The sequence below is a fragment of the Lepisosteus platostomus genome, chromosome 5 (genome assembly GCF_059453375.1).
Source record: "Lepisosteus platostomus isolate fLepPlt1 chromosome 5, fLepPlt1.hap1, whole genome shotgun sequence".
Lineage (NCBI taxonomy): Eukaryota > Metazoa > Chordata > Actinopteri > Semionotiformes > Lepisosteidae > Lepisosteus > Lepisosteus platostomus.
The window spans coordinates 3,418,297-3,437,524 of NC_142615.1; the positions used below are offsets into that span (position 1 = coordinate 3,418,297).

General features: G+C 50.9%; 2 protein-coding genes across 3 annotated transcripts in view; one reads left to right on the forward strand and one right to left on the reverse strand.

Moving 5' to 3' along the window:
* LOC148662506 (uncharacterized) overlaps positions 1-19,228 on the forward strand; it is a 107,618-nt gene that overhangs the window by 50,308 nt on the left and 38,082 nt on the right. The window lies entirely within an intron of this gene.
* LOC148662511 (major histocompatibility complex class I-related protein 1-like) lies at positions 10,460-17,506 on the reverse strand. 2 transcript variants are annotated; one of them, XM_088632100.1, is made up of 7 exons: positions 17,348-17,506; positions 14,746-15,006; positions 12,834-13,100; positions 11,609-11,905; positions 11,245-11,358; positions 10,985-11,026; positions 10,460-10,781 (listed from the first exon to the last, which is right to left on the reverse strand). In XM_088632100.1, the coding sequence occupies exons 1-7, from the start codon at positions 17,400-17,402 to the stop codon at positions 10,738-10,740; spliced, it is 1,080 nt and encodes a 359-aa protein (XP_088488226.1). In that variant the 5' UTR covers positions 17,403-17,506; the 3' UTR covers positions 10,460-10,737. The 2 variants fall into 2 exon arrangements, with proteins under 2 accessions (XP_088488226.1, XP_088488227.1); XM_088632101.1 differs by lacking the exon at positions 10,985-11,026.

Here is a 19,228-nt window from a genome sequence, read left to right on the forward strand (position 1 = left end):
GCATTTCACGTATGGGAGAGGCATCGGCGCGCGCGTTGAACCCACGTTGTGCTGGAATCCGGACTCGGTGGTCCTACTGAGCCATTCGGATGGTACCGGCACCGGTCACGACGCGTACATGGGTCTGACTACGGGCACATCGTTAGAGCCCCAGTTGCACATCGACGGTATGCGGGGATCGGAGATTTGCATCGGCCGTTTGAATGTTTTATTAGGGTTCGTTTTCTCTCGGCGGGGTTTCGCTGATTCTCTCCAAAACCCCGCACAATAATTCCGTGTACGACTGCGTTCTCCTTCATTAAACACCCGATCCGATTCATCCATCGATACGAAACGGGGGGTTCCCTTATCCCACCGCTCATTCGGATCAATCAATCAATATGAAATGAGGAATGACCTTAATTCCACACCCGATCGGATTCACCCCTCGATATACGAAAGGAGGAATTCTGTTGTCCCACGCCTTATGAGATATCGATCGGCCCAGTCCCGTGATGAGAGAGCCTCTCCTGATTTATGGGCGATTTATTTAGTGACTGCGTGGGGGGCTCATATCGAGTAGATAACGCCTGTTGTTTTACAGGTTTTCTGGTACAGAAGCAGCACAAATGACACAGTTTCGGCCCCCGCCCCACCCGCCCCTGCGGTGTTACAGGGTGTCTGAGTCACGATTAAAAAAAAAAAAAGAAAAAAAAAGACCAGCCGGGTAAAATGCGTGCAGACGGAAAACTTAATTTCTGGTCGAGTCGCCCCGGCGTCGCGGGCTCGGCCGGGTTTTGAGACCTGTCGTGGAAAATCGTCCCCCACCCGCGAACCCCTCGGCCCCCCTTCTTCTGGAATTCAGAATTAGAATTTAGAACTTAGAATTGAGCTCATTCGTGCGTTTGAACCCTCGTGCCTGCCGCCTCTTTGGATGGGATTCGCTGGGATTCTGGGATTTGCTTGGATTCTCAGAGATCCAGGTGTTTTCCGTCGGTCCGGGCAGCGGCGGTCCGTCCAGACTGGGCAGTACCGGCCCATCCCAGACCGTCACTTCAACAACCCGACTTGACATCGTAAAAAAAATAAATAAAATAAAATAAAAATACGAGCGCTTTCTGCACATCAGCTGGGAATCGTCTCTTGCCTGTTTCGTACCATTAACATCATTCAAGTTATGAATAATGTTAGCGGGGGCGGATACCAGCACTAAAACCAGGAGAGAGACTGGGAACTCGGGAGCTGGGGCACACAAAAAAGCGCTTTATAAACCTCCTCCTCCGCCAGCGATCTTCCGGCATCACACAGCTGAAGGGGAGACAGATCTGACTGCAGCAGAACAACCGGGGCTCGGCTCACAGGGCGGTGTCTGAAGAAGTACTCGTTTTTAGCTCCGATTCGTACACACGGAATCCATTTTTCATTGCTGGGCGAATAATGCAACCCCCCTGCCCTGCTTTCCGTTTAATTGCATTTTTTTTTTTTTGGTTTCCCCACGTACTCGGATGAGGAGGCCTCGCCGTGCGCCACTTGTAAAACGAAAAACCCGACGTTGTAAGTAGGAGAACCACTACCGCGGACACGTAGACAGAGTGTGTTTCAGCCGAAATACGAGCCTTTCCAAACGCTCCCCCCCCACGCATTTGTTTGAAGAGCAAAAAAAAAACGACTTCCACGTCTTCCTTTCTGTAATCGGACATTTCTCGACGTTTGAGCCTGCGGACACGGGCCTAGTTGCACTGTCCCGTCCCAGCCACTAGGTGGCGGTAACGCGCCGCACTGGCCGGGCGGGAGAGCGCACTTCCGGACGTTAATGGCGGCGGCCTGGAGCGGTGGAGGTGGATCTAAGTGTCCGGCCGGTGCTGTCGTGGTGCTGTCGGACTCCTCACACGCGATTTTATATTTACCTGGGCCTGACGAGCCCTGTGATGTGAACCTGTTTATCCCTCCTGTTCTACCTCTCTCGTTTTCAGACGACGCGTTTTCACTGCCTCCCGATCAGCTGTATTGATCTGCCCATCAGATCGATCGATCGATCGATCAGGTTTCAGCCTCCCCACCCTCCCACTTCAGCACGAAGACGCACGCAGAGGGTTGTGCACGTTCAGAGCTTTTATTGGCTTTCCGAAACAGAGCGCCGTGGAATCGCTTTCGTGAGCCGAAACACCTTAAGAGACCGCGTTGAAAAAGGGGTTTTGCGCTTCTTTTAAAACTTAAAGGCGTGTCGAGGTGACCTGTCAGGAGAGTATTGGTTTCAAGACAATCAGGGCTTCAAGTGTCAAGTCTCGTTCGTGTTTCTAATTCAGCACCCACAGGGGAGACACACTCAGGCTGAAGGCCTTCCCTCTCCGGTGATCGGCTGTCCTGTCGATTAGTCCTGTGCTTTACTGACAGAGGGATCTGTAGTGCGACTGTGGGGAAGATCTGCCACCTGAGCGTCCCCATGGCTCATGGGAAACAGGCTGATCTCTCAGTACTGTGTCCCCAGTGAGAATCCAGTCCTACAGCACCTGGGCTGTGACAAGAGCTTATGTGTCAGACACTTTGAACTACAGTACATCTACAGGATACAGTTGAACTGTAGAGCATCTACAGGATACAGTTGAACTGTAGTTCATCTACAGGATACAATTGAACTACAGTACATCTACAGGATACAGTTGAACTGTAGAGCATCTATAGGATACAGTTGAACTACAGTACATCTACAGGATACAGTTGAACTGTAGTTCATCTACAGGATACAGTTGAACTGTAGAGCATCTATAGGATACAGTTGAACTACAGTACATCTACAGGATACAGTTGAACTACAGTACATCTACAGGATACAGTTGAACTGTAGAGCATCTACAGGATACAGTTGAACTACAGTACATCTACAGGATACAGTTGAACTGCAGTTCATCTACAGGATACAGTTGAACTGTAGAGCATCTACAGGATACAGTTGAACTACAGTACATCTACAGGATACAGCTGAACTGTAGAGCATATACAGGATACAGTTGAACTACAGTACATCTACAGGATACATGTATAGAATGCAGTTCGTATATAGAGTACAGGAGAGCTATAGGATATAATCGTCTATAAAATACACCCATCTAGAGCAGGATACACATTAGCTTAAGATGCACTTTCCACATCCAGCACATCTGTAAGATATGTAGTAGTACATATTTAGCAGTGCAGTAAATGCTGTATAATGCAGTATTCTGTAGGATACAATGTGTACATGTCTATCGAATCTACAGCAGGATTCGAGCGTTTCAGCTGAAGATACACTTTCCACTCAGTAAAATGATCTGAGAGTGCTGTTGCTAACCTTGGTCCTCCACAGACTCAGTCCTGCAGGATCGGCTAGGGTCTCATCAGGCCTGAACACAGGGATTAAGATGCCTAGGAATGGGAATTAGGGGGATGCAAAATCTCCAATCCCAGATTCTGGGGACCAGATCCGGAGGTTATCCAACATAATTTGCTTTGTTGACTCCGTGTGTTTTCCCACTCGGAGAGGATATGTGGGGAAAAACATACTACACTCCTACACCCCCCTCCCTTATGAGAGTTGGTGGTGATGCAAGAGCTGCAGGTGTCCTGAATCTGACTCAACCCCGAGGAATTGTGGGAGATGAAGACCCAGGGCCCGGTACCGGTACCGCTGATGGGACCGAGACTGAGACCCCGCGAGAACTGCAGGAATGGGTTCATTAAGGACCGGACACCGGCGCCCCCTGCCGGTGTAGCAACACCACAGTCTCAGCTTATTAGAAAGCCTCATTCTGGTCCAGCCCAGCTGTGCTCCGGGTCTGGTTCTGGGTCTCTGCCGGAGCCTGGAGTACTCCAGATTCCGGTCTTTCCCCTCGGCTCAGGTCCGGGTTTCGGTTCTGGCCGGCCAGTGCAGCAGCTCCAGAAGAGGCCCATGTCTGGCTCACTGCAGGTCTGGTCTGGGTGGTTAGTGTTGTGGTTAACGAGAGAGAGAGAGAAAAACAGAGAGAAACAGAATGGGTTATAGGACAGGCAGGAGGAATGTGTAACTTTCAGAGTTACGCACACACACACACTCAACACACAGGGTCACAGCTCGCACACACAGGTCTGGTTCACTGCCGTCAGTGTGGTAGATTAGGAGAGAGAAGAAGACTGTAGTCACAGTCCAGGGTTGTGTAGGACAGAGAAATAAATCACACACATCACACACAACCCACACAGAATCGTCTCAGCTACCAGACAACACACAGAGAATCACAGCTCACACACAAAGTCACAACCCTCACACACACACAGCTTCAAAATATATCTGTAGGACATCTGCTGGCTGGAGCAGCACATTCCTGCCTCCCTCCTCATCCAAGAACAACAATTACCCAGCCAGGCCAGAGGTACGAGCTGCAGTACTGTCACAACACTGATACAGCAGCAGTGAGCCCAGCCTCAATCACACTGACTGATCAATAAGAGTGACAGTACAGAGTCACAACACTGATACAGCAGCAGTGAGGCCAGCCCCAATCACACTGACTGATCAATCAGAGTGACAGTACAGAGTCACAACACTGATACAGCAGCAGTGAGCCCAGCCCCAATCACACTGACTGATCAATCAGAGTGACAGTACAGAGTCACAACACTGATACAGCAGCAGTGAGCCCAGCCTCAATCACACTGACTGATCAATCAGAGTGACAGTACAGAGTCACAACACTGATACAGCAGCAGTGAGCCCAGCCTCAATCACACTGACTGATCAATCAGAGTGACAGTACAGAGTCACAACACTGATACAGCAGCAGTGAGGCCAGCCTGAATCACACTGACTGATCAATCACAGTGACAGTACAGAGTCACAACACTGATACAGCAGCAGTGAGCCCAGCCTCAATCACACTGACTGATCAATCAGAGTGACAGTACAGAGTCACAACACTGATACAGCAGCAGTGAGCCCAGCCTGAATCACACTGACTGATCAATCAGAGTGACAGTACAGAGTCACAACACTGATACAGCAGCAGTGAGCCCAGCCTCAATCACACTGACTGATCAATCAGAGTGACAGTACAGAGTCACAACACTGATACAGCAGCAGTGAGCCCAGTCTGAATCACACTGACTGATCAATCAGAGTGACAGTACAGAGTCACAACACTGATACACCAGCAGTGAGCCCAGTCTGAATCACACTGACTGATCAATCAGAGTGACAGTACAGAGTCACAACACTGATACAGCAGCAGTGAGCCCAGCCTCAATCACACTGACTGATCAATCAGAGTGACAGTACAGAGTCACAACACTGATACAGCAGCAGTGAGCCCAGCCTGAATCACACTGACTGATCAATCACAGTGACAGTACAGAGTCACAACACTGATACAGCAGCAGTGAGCCCAGCCTCAATCACACTGACTGATCAATCACAGTGACAGTACAGAGTCACAACACTGATACAGCAGCAGTGAGCCCAGCCTCATTCACACTGACTGATCAATCAGACTGACAGTACAGAGTCACAACACTGATACAGCAGCAGTGAGCCCAGCCCCAATCACACTGACTGATCAATCAGAGTGACAGTACAGAGTCACAACACTGATACAGCAGCAGTGAGCCCAGCCTCAATCACACTGACTGATCAATAACCAGCAATCACTGATCAATCAGAGTGCTAGAAAGATGGGTGGACAATCAGACAGGGTGAGGACAGGCTGATGAAGGGAGACCTAGAGAGAACAAATTCGGTAGATCATGAGATCAAGCGCTCACCTCTCTTTGGGGTTCGAGCAGTAGAGATCGTCTTTCTGGTAAACTGGCTCACAGTGGAGAATTTACCCTCCTCCCCGGCCAGGATCACACAGAGTCTCGAACCCTGCACCAGGATGCGACACTTGTACCCGGGATCATTGCAGTTGTGCAGTGCGTAGTTCTCCACCACGCACATGTCCTCTGACCTCCCTCCACCTCTGGGGTCGAAGCGCACAATCACTGGAGCAGAGGAGTCCAATGGGAGACACAGGATGTCGGGTGTCTGACATTTGCAGGATTCCTGAGGATCTGAGCACGAGCAGCAGAGACGAGAGACAGAGCAAAGAGCGTATGACTCTGATTATACATAATATACAAGTCAATGGGATGTGTATCGCATACAAAGCCGCCGATATATAATATACACACCAAAGTGCTATAGATCTCATATGACCCTTATTACTGTATATATAATACACATTACCAATGTGATATAGATCTCATAGCACCCTGATTACATATTACATACAAACCAATGTGATATAGATCTCATAGCACCCTGATTACATATTACACACAAGCCAATGTGATATAGAGCCCACAAGACCTAGATTATATATAACATACGAGCCAATGTGATATAGATCCCACAAGACCTAGATTATATATAACATACGAGCCAATGTGATATAGATCTCATAGCACCCTCATTTCATATTACATACAAGCCAATGTGATACAGAACCCATACAACCCTGGTTATATATAATACACAAGCCATGAGATACAGAACCCCTACAACGCTGGTTATATATAATACACAAGCCATGTGATATTAATGCTTGCACACCCCTGATACATAGAATAAATGTATTGCATAAAAACACAGGTCCACAATATAGGTCCCCCCAAGGTGATTCTTATATAGATTTAAAAAAAAAGTCAGAAACCCTTAAACAGTACATAAGCTTTGAGTCAAGTGTTGGAAAAAGTGTTGCGGTTCATCTGCGGTTTCGCCGAGCGATATATATATATATGTCTCTCAATTACTCACGTCCACCCTCGGCTACTCCGGCGACGGCCACGACGACCCACGCCGCCAAGAGAATATCGATCATCGTCCTGCGAGACACGAAGAGCCGAGGACTGGAGCGAACTGGGATTTGGGGGGCAGACCGCGCCACGTTTTACTGGGCAGTCAAAGTCTCTCTGGGCTTGTACAGCCACCACGTGACCCAGGTTGCTCGCCAGTTAAAATCCTGGGAATGAAGACAATTAAGTCATTGATCGACTGTCCGGGGAGCACACGCCTGTATGGGAAAAGTCAGACTACTAATAATTACTAGACAGTTACTTGTAAAAGCGCAGTTCGCGGTGATAGGAAAGTTGAGAAAGACACGTTAAAAAAACCGACAAATCTGGAAACGGACTAATTAAGATTAACACGCGATTACTTGTTTTTTTTAGCCCACTTTCTGCCTCGGTTTTGCGGCGCTGTCGTTTGATCCTGCAGCAGTGCACCCTGATGTATTATGGTTTGCGAAACAAACTGCACAGCACGCAACTTGCGTGCAGCGTGAGCGGTGCACCGTGCAGTTTGCGTCTTGTCGAAGTGAGAAATTATGCGTGCATAGTTTTTAGCTTTGGGCAGCTGTATTTCACCCCTCTCCCTTTCTGAGAAGGTGTCTCAGTGCCCGTGGCCCACGCGTGTTTCTGCCGCGGGGCGCGAACTGTATCTGGCGCGTCAGCGAGCGAGCGCAGGTGTGTGTGTGTGTGTGTGTGTGTGTCGGCATTAAAGCATGATAAAACGCGAATGTCTTCAATCGCTTTGAACCTTTGCTGCTGTCTAGTGACGGGGGACACTGGACTGTAAACAGGCGCCGTCCTTCGGATGAGACGTCAAACCGAGGTCCTGACTCTCTGTGCTCATTAACAATCCCGGGGTGTCTCTGGAAAAGAGTAGGGGTGTCACCCTGGTGGCCCTGGCCAAATTTCCCCCGTGGCCCTTCCCAATCATGGCCAGCTATGAATTGTTTTCTTCCCTCTGCTCTCCTTTTAAGCTGACCCTCAGCTTCTCTCTCCCTGTCCGTGTGTCACAGCGATCTGATCCTGCTGTTCACTCGGTGGACCGGAGGCGTGAACAGTCAGGCTTGCTGCCTGCTGTGTCCTGCAGACGAGCACAGGGAAGGAATGGCGTGTCGGACCGTGAGGAGATGCACCAGACATTGTGGTATAAAAAAAAAATAGGTATAAATCACAATTCCCTGCAATCTTGAAAAGGCATGACCTTGAACAAGGTAAAAGAAACAGAATGTACTGTTTTGCTCTGTAATAATTACAGCGGTAATAATAAATCAATACAAAAACCCCATATTTTAAGAGCTAAGCAATTTTTCAGCTTAAAGACCAGCACTTTTTGTTTGCCCATCTCAGTAAGAGCACCAGATGATGGCCTTTTGTTGCTACAAAGTGCAGATTTCCAGAACATTCCTGGAAGCCGGTGAAAACGCGATCATTTTTTCCCTAACATCTTTAGAGCTCGAAGCATTTCCGAAAGCCCAGCTGGCTCTCCGTGTGTCATTCCCGGGGGGGCGTAACTTCTCCGAGCTTCTCCAGATGGATTAAAAACACGTGCCGTGCCGGACCGCGACACGAGATCCGGAGAGCAGGACCCCGCTGGAAACCGAACCGAATCATCCGAACCACGAACAAGCCGGACCCGGTAATCGGTTGTTCGGAACGCTAATTTCGCGAGTCCGAACTTCGTGACTTTGGCCGAGATAGAGCTGTTCGTTCTGGGCCCTAAAACATATGTGATTTAATCCTGAGTAGTTTGTTTGTTTTTTTTTCATATTTCTTGTCGATTTCTTCAGCGCAGTAGCCGACAACAAAGCGATGTCTTTTACGCAGAACCGGGAAACGGACCTGTTTTGTTGTTCCTGATGTTTCGAGCGCTGCAGCCGGCTCGGTGGAGCGGACACAGGGACCTGCGTTGGGTCTGTGTGGTGAGATGCGTCCAGGGCGGCTGTTCCTGAGCGCACTTGTGGTCGGTTCAGAACGGGGTTGGACTTTTCCCCTCAAGAAATAACGGGAGTTTTCACTCCGATTTACGACCTCCTTCCGAACAGATTTTTCAGGAGGTCGCACACCGGAGTGTGAGAGCCCCGAGCGAGTGTTCAAAAGGCCAGGGAAAGTCTGGCCCTCCGAGGCAGAATTTGCAAAAGCAGGCGAAAGTTCATCGTTTTAATGCTAAAATTTATATATATATATCTCGTTTTTTTAAATTTGAAAGCAGACTAAGAGATGATCCCTGCTGTGGCCTACGCGTCGAATCTGAAAAATCCGGTGTCCGATTCCGTCGGTGCTTGGAGAGGTCTCACAAAAGGGGCCGGTCCGATTCTCAATGCGAACCACCCGCTTAGCCGATATTCTTGGCTTTTGAGGATCTGGAGATCTGGCAGGTCTTCTTCCTGTCTGAAGAAGGCGTCCTGCTCGGCGTCATCTTTCTGCTAGTGCGGCCAGGGCTGACTAGACGGTCTTCGGAGAGCCCCACTGGCACCGATCCGCAGCGGGAAACGGCTCGGTCCAGTTATACGCAATTCCCGCTGGCCCCGGGTTTGTGCTGGGCGATGCTCTTAGAATCGTTGCCAGGTTAACAGGTCAGAGGGAGGGGTGTGTCGATCGGAGAGAGGCACAGGAACTGGCCAGCGTACGTGAACAGTGGACAATGAACTTGCATTCGTTTTCGTCATCGTTTTTGGTAGTTTTCCGGGATTTATGTGCTGTGACGCTGTTTCTAGGGCTTCAGTGTTTTGCCCGATGTTTGTGCATTTGGTCACACTTTTCTGCTTGAACACTAATAGATGGACAGGTGTCCTCTCCAGGGTGTGTGTGTTTGTCCTGTGATGGACAGGTGTCCTCTCCAGGGTGTGTGTGTGTGTCCTGTGATGGACTGGTGTCCTGTCCAGGGTGCGTGAGTGTGTGTGTGTGTCCTGTAATGGACTGGTGTCCTGTCCAGGGTGTGTGTGTGTGTGTCCTGTGATGGACTGGTGTCCCCTCCAGGGTGTGTGAGTGTGTGTGTGTCCTGTGATGGACTGGTGTCCTGTCCAGGGTGTGTGTGTGTCCTGTGATGGACTGGTGTCCTGTCCAGGCTGTGTGTGTGACACAACATGTCGGCCGTGGAGCCTTCTTCAGGTGTGAGGCCGAAACGTTTTGTTTTCTCTCTTCTCTTTTCAGCACAGGGATAAACCTCTTGCTTGTTCCTTTGCAGCCTGCGCCTGCTGACGCAGATGCCCGCCTGGACGTCTTTAACCCGGTTGGTTACTGAACGTCGTCGCACAGAATGACATAGTAGCCATCGTGCCCAGCGGCCCTCCAGTCCGGTTCACATCAGTTCTGAATGTCCACCTTATAAGATACTGCAGCTTCAGGAAAGGTGGGTACAAAACTCACAGAGACCCCCTCAACGAAGCGCTGTGCTCAAGCAATTAACACAGGAAAAAACCGTACATCAGCTCCCCCTGGTGGCCACTGTAGGAAAAAATATCTGGTCTCCGGAGACCCTCCTGTATCTCTGCATATGCTGTCATACAGTAATGTCAGGTTAACAGTTTTGAATCAACAGCATGAACCACTGCTACAGGAAAAGGCACCTGAAACACGTCAAGGTGCATTCATACAACATTATTAAATATCCAGAATCAACAATAAAGCCACATACTGACAGGCCAACAAGGATTTAGATTTTTATTATTATTTACAACCTTGGAGGTGCAGATGTTATCCTCACTTCCAGTATTGCGGCACAAAAAAATTTCGTTATTAGTTATTCACTTTCTTAAGATGTGATTTCATTATTTTTTTTTGATGATCAAATCCATGCAATGTAGCTGATAAAAATGACCAAAGAAACCCAGCCCCACAGCGATGAATTCTGTTATAAGTGATTCAGGCCCTGCGAGATCTCTGTCCACACTCTGCAGAGTTCCTCTCTCGGTCCGTACGGCCTCTCTAGGGACCAGAGCTGTTTGATGACGGGCCACTCTGGTCTCGTCCTGGAAGACACCACAGGGAGAGGTCAGAGGTCACAGAGAGGTCAGAGAGCATCGGGTTCAACAGCCTGGCTGGGCAGCTTGTTCCACACCCCCACCACTCTTTGTGTCTATCTTACTGTAATAAATATAAACTGTCAGACAAGTACCACACCAGATAACTTATATGTCATCACATCCCTCCAGTCAGTTGATCTCACACTCACCCTGGGCCTCAGTGTACTTGACGTCAGACCTCCTACAGGCTCCTAGGATGTAAAAACACAGATCGGCGTCAGTGAGACAGCGGCGCTCTGCTCTGCTCTGAGCTGTGCTGTGTCTAAAGGGCTGTCAGGTGAATTACCACCTGTGTACATTCACAGAGAGCAGCTCTGATTCCCTGCAGACTGAGTGACTCCTGCACAAGGTCATGACGTTTTCTCCTGCTGTACACACTGATCTCCACACCTCTCTCTCTCTCTCTCACCTCGTCCTTTCTTCCTCCAGAGGACACAGGCGGCGACGGGCAGCACCAGAGCCACAATCAGGACCCCGATCACCACCCCAGCGATGAGCCCAGTGTCCAGGTCGGGTTCCGGTTCTGTCAACACAGCAGAGGGAAGAATGAGCCTGACTCCATGAGCTCTAGTTGGGAATGTGTGTCTGTGACTGTTTCTGGGGTGTGATTGAATATGCTCTGTTTCCTGTCCACAGTCTAGAGTCTAGTGGTTTAGATTCACACGACTATGTGTCACAATGTCCACGAGGAACCTGCAGAGCTGAGCCAAACAGCCGGATGTCTGTTCTGCCCTGAAGCCCTGCTCCAGCTGGAGAGAATCTCTCTCTCTCACCTCGGGCCACCTCCAGCCCGTTGTCCAGACCGCTGTGCTGGACCCTGCAGGTGTAGCGATGTCTCTCTCGGCGCTCCTCCTCTTCCTCGCTGAGCGCCAGGCTCTTCCTCAGCTGGTAGGTCCCGTCTCCGTTGGGCAGCACCTCCCCCCCTGTCAGCTCCTGCTCCGGGACGGGACGCCCGTCTCTCAGCAGGGTCAGCTCCAGGGCCCGGGGGTAGAAGCCGGTGGCCAGGCAGGTCACCTCCGTCCCCCCAGAGAGGGCGGATGTCTTCTGGAAGACCTGGACCCTGGGCTTGACTGTAGTGTGGGGGATTAGAGAGTTCGTTTGTGTAGAAAGTCAATCTTTTATGCCAGCAGGCAGTGCCGACTGCAATGCCTTGCTTGTGTCACATCAAGCCTGCTCATGCTGTAGTATGGGTAACCACAACAGAAACACCACACCCAGTGACAGACCCATCACTCAGGCCGCTGGCGTGACAACAACATCAGGCAGGAGATCAATCCCACCTGCAGGTGTCACACTTCAATGTGACAACCTACTAGTTTTGCCATCATATGACTCCTGCTCTTGCTACACTGTATCTGTTACTGGTTATGTTTCAGACCTGGATGCTGAGCTACAACATTCTGAATTTCCTGGCTGTGTCTAGCCTACAGAAACACCTCACATCCCTTACACATCATTAACGCCCTGATCCCGCTGACTGCTGGGTGTGACCACACCTGTGCCGGGCAGTAAAGAGTGTATCTGGTCCACTTTGCTGTCTGCAGCATAGGAAAATCATCAATCGATCAGAGGCTGACTGCGCTGGGACAGCAGACTGACTCTGGCTGAGGGCTATAGAGTGAATGTCAAGTCTGAACGTCTGAACAGGGTGCTGTCTGGGTGGAGTTTGCGTGTTCTCCCTGCGTTCCTCTGAGGGCTCTGGTTTCCTCCCACAGTCCAGAGACACGCTGGTGGGTTAACGGGCTTCTGGGCTTCTGGTGTGAGAGAGGGTGTTTCTGTGATGGATTGCTCTGCCCTGCCCTGTGACCCTGTACTGGATAAAGTGGATAGCCGATAAATGGATGGACTCCACTGTACTAGTCCTTTAGCTTTTCGCTGTAGCTACATGTAGTCTTGCCAGGGAAAAGGACACAGCTAATCGGCACTATGGGGTGATGTAGATGGGAAATTGCCCCCTGTGTCTGATGGAGAACAGACACAGTCTGTCATTCTAAGTACCTCTCATCACGGGTCTGTCCTTCTCCTGCTCCAGGTAGCTCTTCAGGACCTGGATGCACAGTGGCTGGTAGGTGTTATTTTGCTCTATGTCATCAGAGTGCATCAGAGCCTCGTCGTTCTTTAGTTCGGGCACCAGAGGATCCCAGCGGAGGTGGTCCATATTGTATTGGAGGAGATCTTGACCATCATAGGCATCCCGGGCGTGAAACAGCTGTGTGCCATCGTCGCTGAGCTCACAGCCAGCCTGTCTCTGGTAAGTGTGCAGACCTGTCACACACACACACACACACACATAGATAAACACAGATCGGCCATACCACCCTGCAACTCACAATGGGCAGCCCCCCCACTGAAGCCCAGCAGGTGTGAGCCTGGCCAGTACCTGGAGGGGAGACTCCTGGGAGAGCTGAGGCTGCTGCTGCTGGGAGAGGTGTGAGTGGGGCCAGCAGGGGGCGCTCTCACCCTGCGGTCTGTGTGGGTCCTGATGCCCCAGTATAGTGACGGGGGACACTGGACTGTAAACAGGTGAAGTAAAACCGAGGTCCTGACTCTCTAGGCTCATTAACAATCCCGGGGTGTCTCTGGAGAAGAGTAGGGGTGTTACCCCAGTGTCCTGGCCTGATTCCCCCCCCCGGTCTTTGGTGGGGGCTGCACACTGGTGGGGCTAGAAGGGATCCCCATGACCTGGGAAGAGCTCTGAGTGGAGGGTCCAGCAAGGCGCTATATGAGTGAAGCTCTTCACTCTTTCACTGACGAAAGAGCTAATTATTCTTGAGCGCACTGGAACTGTCCTGATCTGCCTTTCTGTGTTGTTTGGCCTAAAGGGGCTTTTTTATGTTCTATACATGTGCATGTGACAGTTGTTTTTCTAAGTCCTATACTCCCTGCTTCTCATTTAGTGTTAGTCTGTGTCTCTCCCAGAGAACCCCTCCCCCTTCTTTAGCGAAGGCATTAGTTCCACATCCACTGTCAAGAAACACGCAAACGCCAATTCATTTGAGTATCTAGTCCAGGCATGTCCTGAAACAAGCTTGTTCCACACTCCCACCACCCTCTGTGTAAAGAAACACCACCTGGTGTCAGATTTAAATACTTCCATGCATTAAACACTTGTGCCTTGTGGTTCAGTGTTAATCTCGAGAATTTCTCTTCCCTGACTTTGTCGATGCCTTTTTTCAAAATGTTGAATATGCGTCTAAAGTCCCCTCCAGTTCTTAAAACAGCTCCAGTTCCTTCACCCTGTCAGGGCTGGATATCCCTGAGGTCCGGGAATGTGTGAAACAGGAACCAGAGAGCACAAGTGGAAACTGCAGGGAAGTTGTGTTAAAACTGAGAACAGGAGGCTCCCCTGTACACAGAGAGTGGTGGGGGAGGGGAACAAGTTGTCCAGCCCTGTGGTTGAAGCCGATACCCTGGCTTCTCTCCAGACACAGCTGGGTGAGCTCCTCCAGTCAGGACAGGGGGCTCTTCTGTACACAGAGGGGGGTGGGGGTGGGGAACAAGCTGTCCAGCCCTGTTGTTGAAGCCGATACCCTGGCTCCTCTCCAGACACAGCTGGGTGAGCTCCTCCAGTCAGGACAGGAGGCTCTTCTGTACACAGAGGGGGGTGGGGGAGGGGAACAAGCTGTCCAGCCCTGTGGTTGAAGCCGATACCCTGGCTTCTCTCCAGACACAGCTGGGTGAGCTCCTCCAGTCAGGACAGGGGGCTCTACTGTACACAGAGGGGGGTGGGGGTGGGGAACAAGCTGCCCAGCTGTGTCTGGAGAGAAGCCAGGGATCCTGGGATTAAATAACTACCAAGCAGGACTAAATGGCCCGCTCTCATTGGTGACCCATCGATATATAATTCTGCTTCTGGAAAAAAAACTGCGTGAATGCATAATGGCGGACATACCAATGTCTGGTCACTCACCTCCGCTGTGGTTAAAGTGCTTCATCGCGAGCTGCAGTTTTTCAAACATGGATTTGTAAGTGTGTTCGGCTGCCCCTTTCTTTTCCTCCTCGTTCTCCGCGGGTGCCGGGTCCGGGCGCCAGTGCCGTCGAGACACGACCCTCTCGTGGGTGCTGTCGTAGTACTCCATGGGCAGGCCATCCAGATACCCCACGACTGCGAACTTGGGGATCCACTGGGCTTCTTGGGTCAGCGTGAAGGACCAGGACATGGAGTGGGTGCCTGGAGTGGCAGAGAGAAATCCCAGGTTTCCAGGGAAGCTGTGTGCCAGGAATCGTCGGGCCTATCAGCACTGGCTCGGATTTCCAAGCCCAGCGCAGCCTCAGCTTGCTGACCCTCGCAGGACGAGAACTCGGGTGTGTCTGATTTTCCTCTCCAGTGAAAATATTCTAGGTCTGAGATATCTCTGATGTGCGAAATGGAGCTTCTCTTGTGAATAGACCTCCAATCCTCCATCACAGGACACACACACTCACACACCCTGGACAGGACACCAGTCCATCACAGGACACACACACACACTCACACACCCTGGACAGGACACCAGTCCATCACAGGACACACACACTCACACACCCTGGTCAGGACACCAGTCCATCACAGGACACACACACTCACTCACACACCCTGGACAGGACACCAGTCCATCACAGGACACACACACACACCCTGGACAGGACACCAGTCCATCACAGGACACACACACACTCACACACACCCTGGACAGGACACCAGTCCATTACATGACACACACACTCACACACCCTGGACAGTACACCAGTCCATCACAGGACACACACACACTCACACACCCTGGACAGGACACCAGTCCGTCACAGGACACACACACACTCACACACACCCTGGTCAAGACACCAGTCCATCACAGGACACACACACACACTCACACACCCTGGACAGGACACCAGTCCATCACAGGACACACACACACACCCTGGACAGGACACCAGTCCATCACAGGACACACACACACTCACACACACCCTGGACAGGACACCAGTCCATTACATGACACACACACTCACACACCCTGGACAGGACACCCGTCCATCACAGGACACACACACACTCACACACACCCTGGACAGGACACCAGTCCGTCACAGGACACACACACACTCACACACACCCTGGACAGGACACCAGTCCATCGCTGGACACACACACACACACCAGGGCCAGTTTTCCCAGAAGCCCATTAAGAAGACAGAGTACCAGCCAAGCCATGGAGAACATGCAAACTCCCCACAGACAGCACCCCAGCCTGGATATTCCGAAAGATTGGGAAAATCGCCTCGTCCTACAGTGTCAGATGACGGATCTTAATTTAAAATGCGATCTGGTTTTTTTTCCCCTTGTTAAACCCTCCTGTCCTGTATCTTTGCAGTTTGTCAAGGTTCTGTATCTGAACCTCGTCTGAAATAGATACAAACACAGCGAGAACCTCCCGTCGGATCCAATCGGGGCCCAAGACTGGTTCGGGCACGAAGCTCCGACATCGAAAAAGCAGGGCACACCTTTTCGACGTCCAACCTTAAAGGCTGTGGACGCCAGAGGCAGCCGAGCCCCTGTGTCCCAGCACAAGCTCCTGCCTGTCCTCCTGGGATCTGATTTTCTGTCTTTTCATCTCCCCGTCGGAAGCCGGCGAGCAAGTTTTTTCACACGGCCTCAGCCAGACCCCCGGGTTATCGAGCGACGCGACGATTCCAGGACTTTTTCGGTCCGGACTCGCAGAGAGACAATTAAAACCTGCCTTCTGCCTTCCGACTGCAGCAACACTGCAGCAGAGGGCGGCTGGGTTTTGTTCAAGCCCTTTCCCGAAAAAAGGTGGGTTTGTTTTCTAGCGGTGCATCAGAGACAGAGACAGACCCCCCCGAGAGCCCACAATGGACATCCCACAGCGTCCCTGGAATTGAAAGACAAGAGTCTTGTCCCAGTGGTGCTCGGTCCTAAACCCCCTGAACCAAGCACAGACGCCCCGGTTTTCCGAAACCTGCAAGCAAGTTTTTCCGTCCGCTTCTGTTGTGGAGGAAGATCAAAAAAGACTCTCCCATCTCCTCCCGCCCCCCCCGCCCGGGCAAATTTTACAACAGGGGGGAGATCGTCTCGAGAGCAACAAGACAGACAGAATGCTGGGATAGAGAGTTAAAGGTCTTGAATTCAGAGCCAGGGGTCTTTCGGGTTAACTGTATTATGCAGTAGTAGGGCCTCATTTACAAAGCTGTGTAGACTTTTAATCACTAGGTTGTAGAAAACATATTGACAGACTGAAGGAACTGAGTCTCTTCAGTCTGAAGGGAGTGTCCCACACTGACAGGCTGGAGGAACTGAGTCTCTTCAGTCTGAAGGGAGCGTCCAACACTGACGGGCTGGAGGAACTGGGTCTCTTTAGTCTGAAGGGAGCGTCCCGCACCGACGGGCTGGAGGAACTGAGTCTCTTCAGTCTGAAGGGAGCGTCCCGCACATGATTGTTATTATAGTCCTTCCCGAAACAACGCCAGACCGAACAGCTGGGCTGGGAAAAGAAGAAGGTGAAACCTACCTGCAGCAACGACTTCTCCCGTGAGCAGAACGGCGAATATCGCCGGGAGCTCCATCGCCGCGGTGTGGCGTCGCCTCTGCGCCGGCTGTCCCGATCCGGCTGTCCTGCAAGCGCCGAGCGTCCTCGTCTCCGGCTTTCACTCCGGGGAATGAAACTTGCAGAAGCACGAACGCCAATGAGACATTCGCTCCGCCTGCAAGGAGACGGGGCACATCCAGACAAGCTGGGACAGCCCAGGAGAGATTTGTTTTTAAAAGCGCGCCTGGCTTCAGACAGGACTGGCACAGATTAGACTTATTTTTTTCCGAACTGGGAATCGGAGCCAGATGGGAACAAAAAAAAGTCTTGGATTGTGATACAAACAATCTTTAAAGCAGGGCTGTCCAGTCCTGGTCCTGGAGGGGTCAGTGTGTGTGTGTGTGTGTCTGCAGAGTCTCCAGGGGTCTTTAAAGCAGGGCTGTCCAGTCCTGGTCCTGGAGGGGTCAGTGTGTGTGTGTGTCTGCAGAGTCTCCAGGGGTCTTTAAAGCAGGGCTGTCCAGTCCTGGTCCTGGAGGGGTCAGTGTGTGTGTGTCTGCAGAGTCTCCAGGGGTCTTTAAAGCAGGGCTGTCCAGTCCTGGTCCTGGAGGGGTCAGTGTGTGTGTGTCTGCAGAGTCTCCAGGGGTCTTTAAAGCAGGGCTGTCCAGTCCTGGTCCTGGAGGGGTCAGTGTGTGTGTGTGTGTCTGCAGAGTCTCCAGGGGTCTTTAAAGCAGGGCTGTCCAGTCCTGGTCCTGGAGGGGTCAGTGTGTGTGTGTCTGCAGAGTCTCCAGGGGTCTTTAAAGCAGGGCTGTCCAGTCCTGGTCCTGGAGGGGTCAGTGTGTGTGTGTGTGTCTGCAGAGTCTCCAGGGGTCTTTAAAGCAGGGCTGTCCAGTCCTGGTCCTGGAGGGGTCAGTGTGTGTGTGTGTCTGCAGAGTCTCCAGGGGTCTTTAAAGCAGGGCTGTCCAGTCCTGGTCCTGGAGGGGTCAGTGTGTGTGTGTCTGCAGAGTCTCCAGGGGTCTTTAAAGCAGGGCTGTCCAGTCCTGGTCCTGGAGGGGTCAGTGTGTGTGTGTCTGCAGAGTCTCCAGGGGTCTTTAAAGCAGGGCTGTCCAGTCCTGGTCCTGGAGGGGTCAGTGTGTGTGTGTCTGCAGAGTCTCCAGGGGTCTTTAAAGCAGGGCTTCAAGAGGTCTCCAGAAATGTCTGGTGGGGAATTTCCACATCTAAAGGTTTTGTGATTTTGCCAGATATGGATGATTGTGCTCTGATCAATACTCCTGATGTCAAAGACAGGGGGATGAATACTGTCCAGAGTTCATTAACTATGCAATGTTACACATTGGTGAAACTGAGTACCGTTCATTTATGACCCAGCAGAAAAACAAATAACGTTTATAAATGGTGTTTGATTTCCAGTCACAAAATGCACAGTGCTATTAAACTTCCGATCAGTTAAAAACCAACAGGTGATCGATTCTTCCTGATCTTCATTGATCTTCCGTTCACATGGACCCGATTTATAATCTGCCTCCCACTGTCCTGGTGCACAGGACCACCCCAAGAATGAATAAAACAAGAAACGTCCACTAATTAGTCTTTATTGGTGAATAGATTGTCCCCAGCTTGTAACCGCGAATGAAATTTGAGTTGTTTTCAGCAGAAGCCGTCACCTTTTTTTTTTAAGGCGAAGGAGATGGAAATGCACGTCTACTTAAACTCCATTTTTAATTTAAAAAAAAACACCAAGGCGAAAAGATTTGTAATTATCTCCAGCGACTTTCTGTTTTTTTTGTTTTTGTTCGTCCTTCTGTTTTTCAGACGGCGTCTCCTTTGCTCGTGTCGTTTGATGGTGATGTTCAGTCGCGCCAGGTG

What these genes read in the sequence shown, in the direction of transcription:
- LOC148662511 (XM_088632100.1), bottom strand. Translation starts at nt 17,402, where the DNA reads ATGGAGCTCCCGGCGATATTCGCCGTTCTGCTCACGGGAGAAGTCGTT. An exon ending in GCACTTTAACCACAGCGGAG is followed by an intron (nt 13,101 to 14,745) that starts GTGAGTGACCAG and finishes TGTGTGTGACAG; the next exon opens with GTCTGCACACTTACCAGAGA. An exon ending in GGACAGACCCGTGATGAGAG is followed by an intron (nt 11,906 to 12,833) that starts GTACTTAGAATG and finishes CCCACACTACAG; the next exon opens with TCAAGCCCAGGGTCCAGGTC.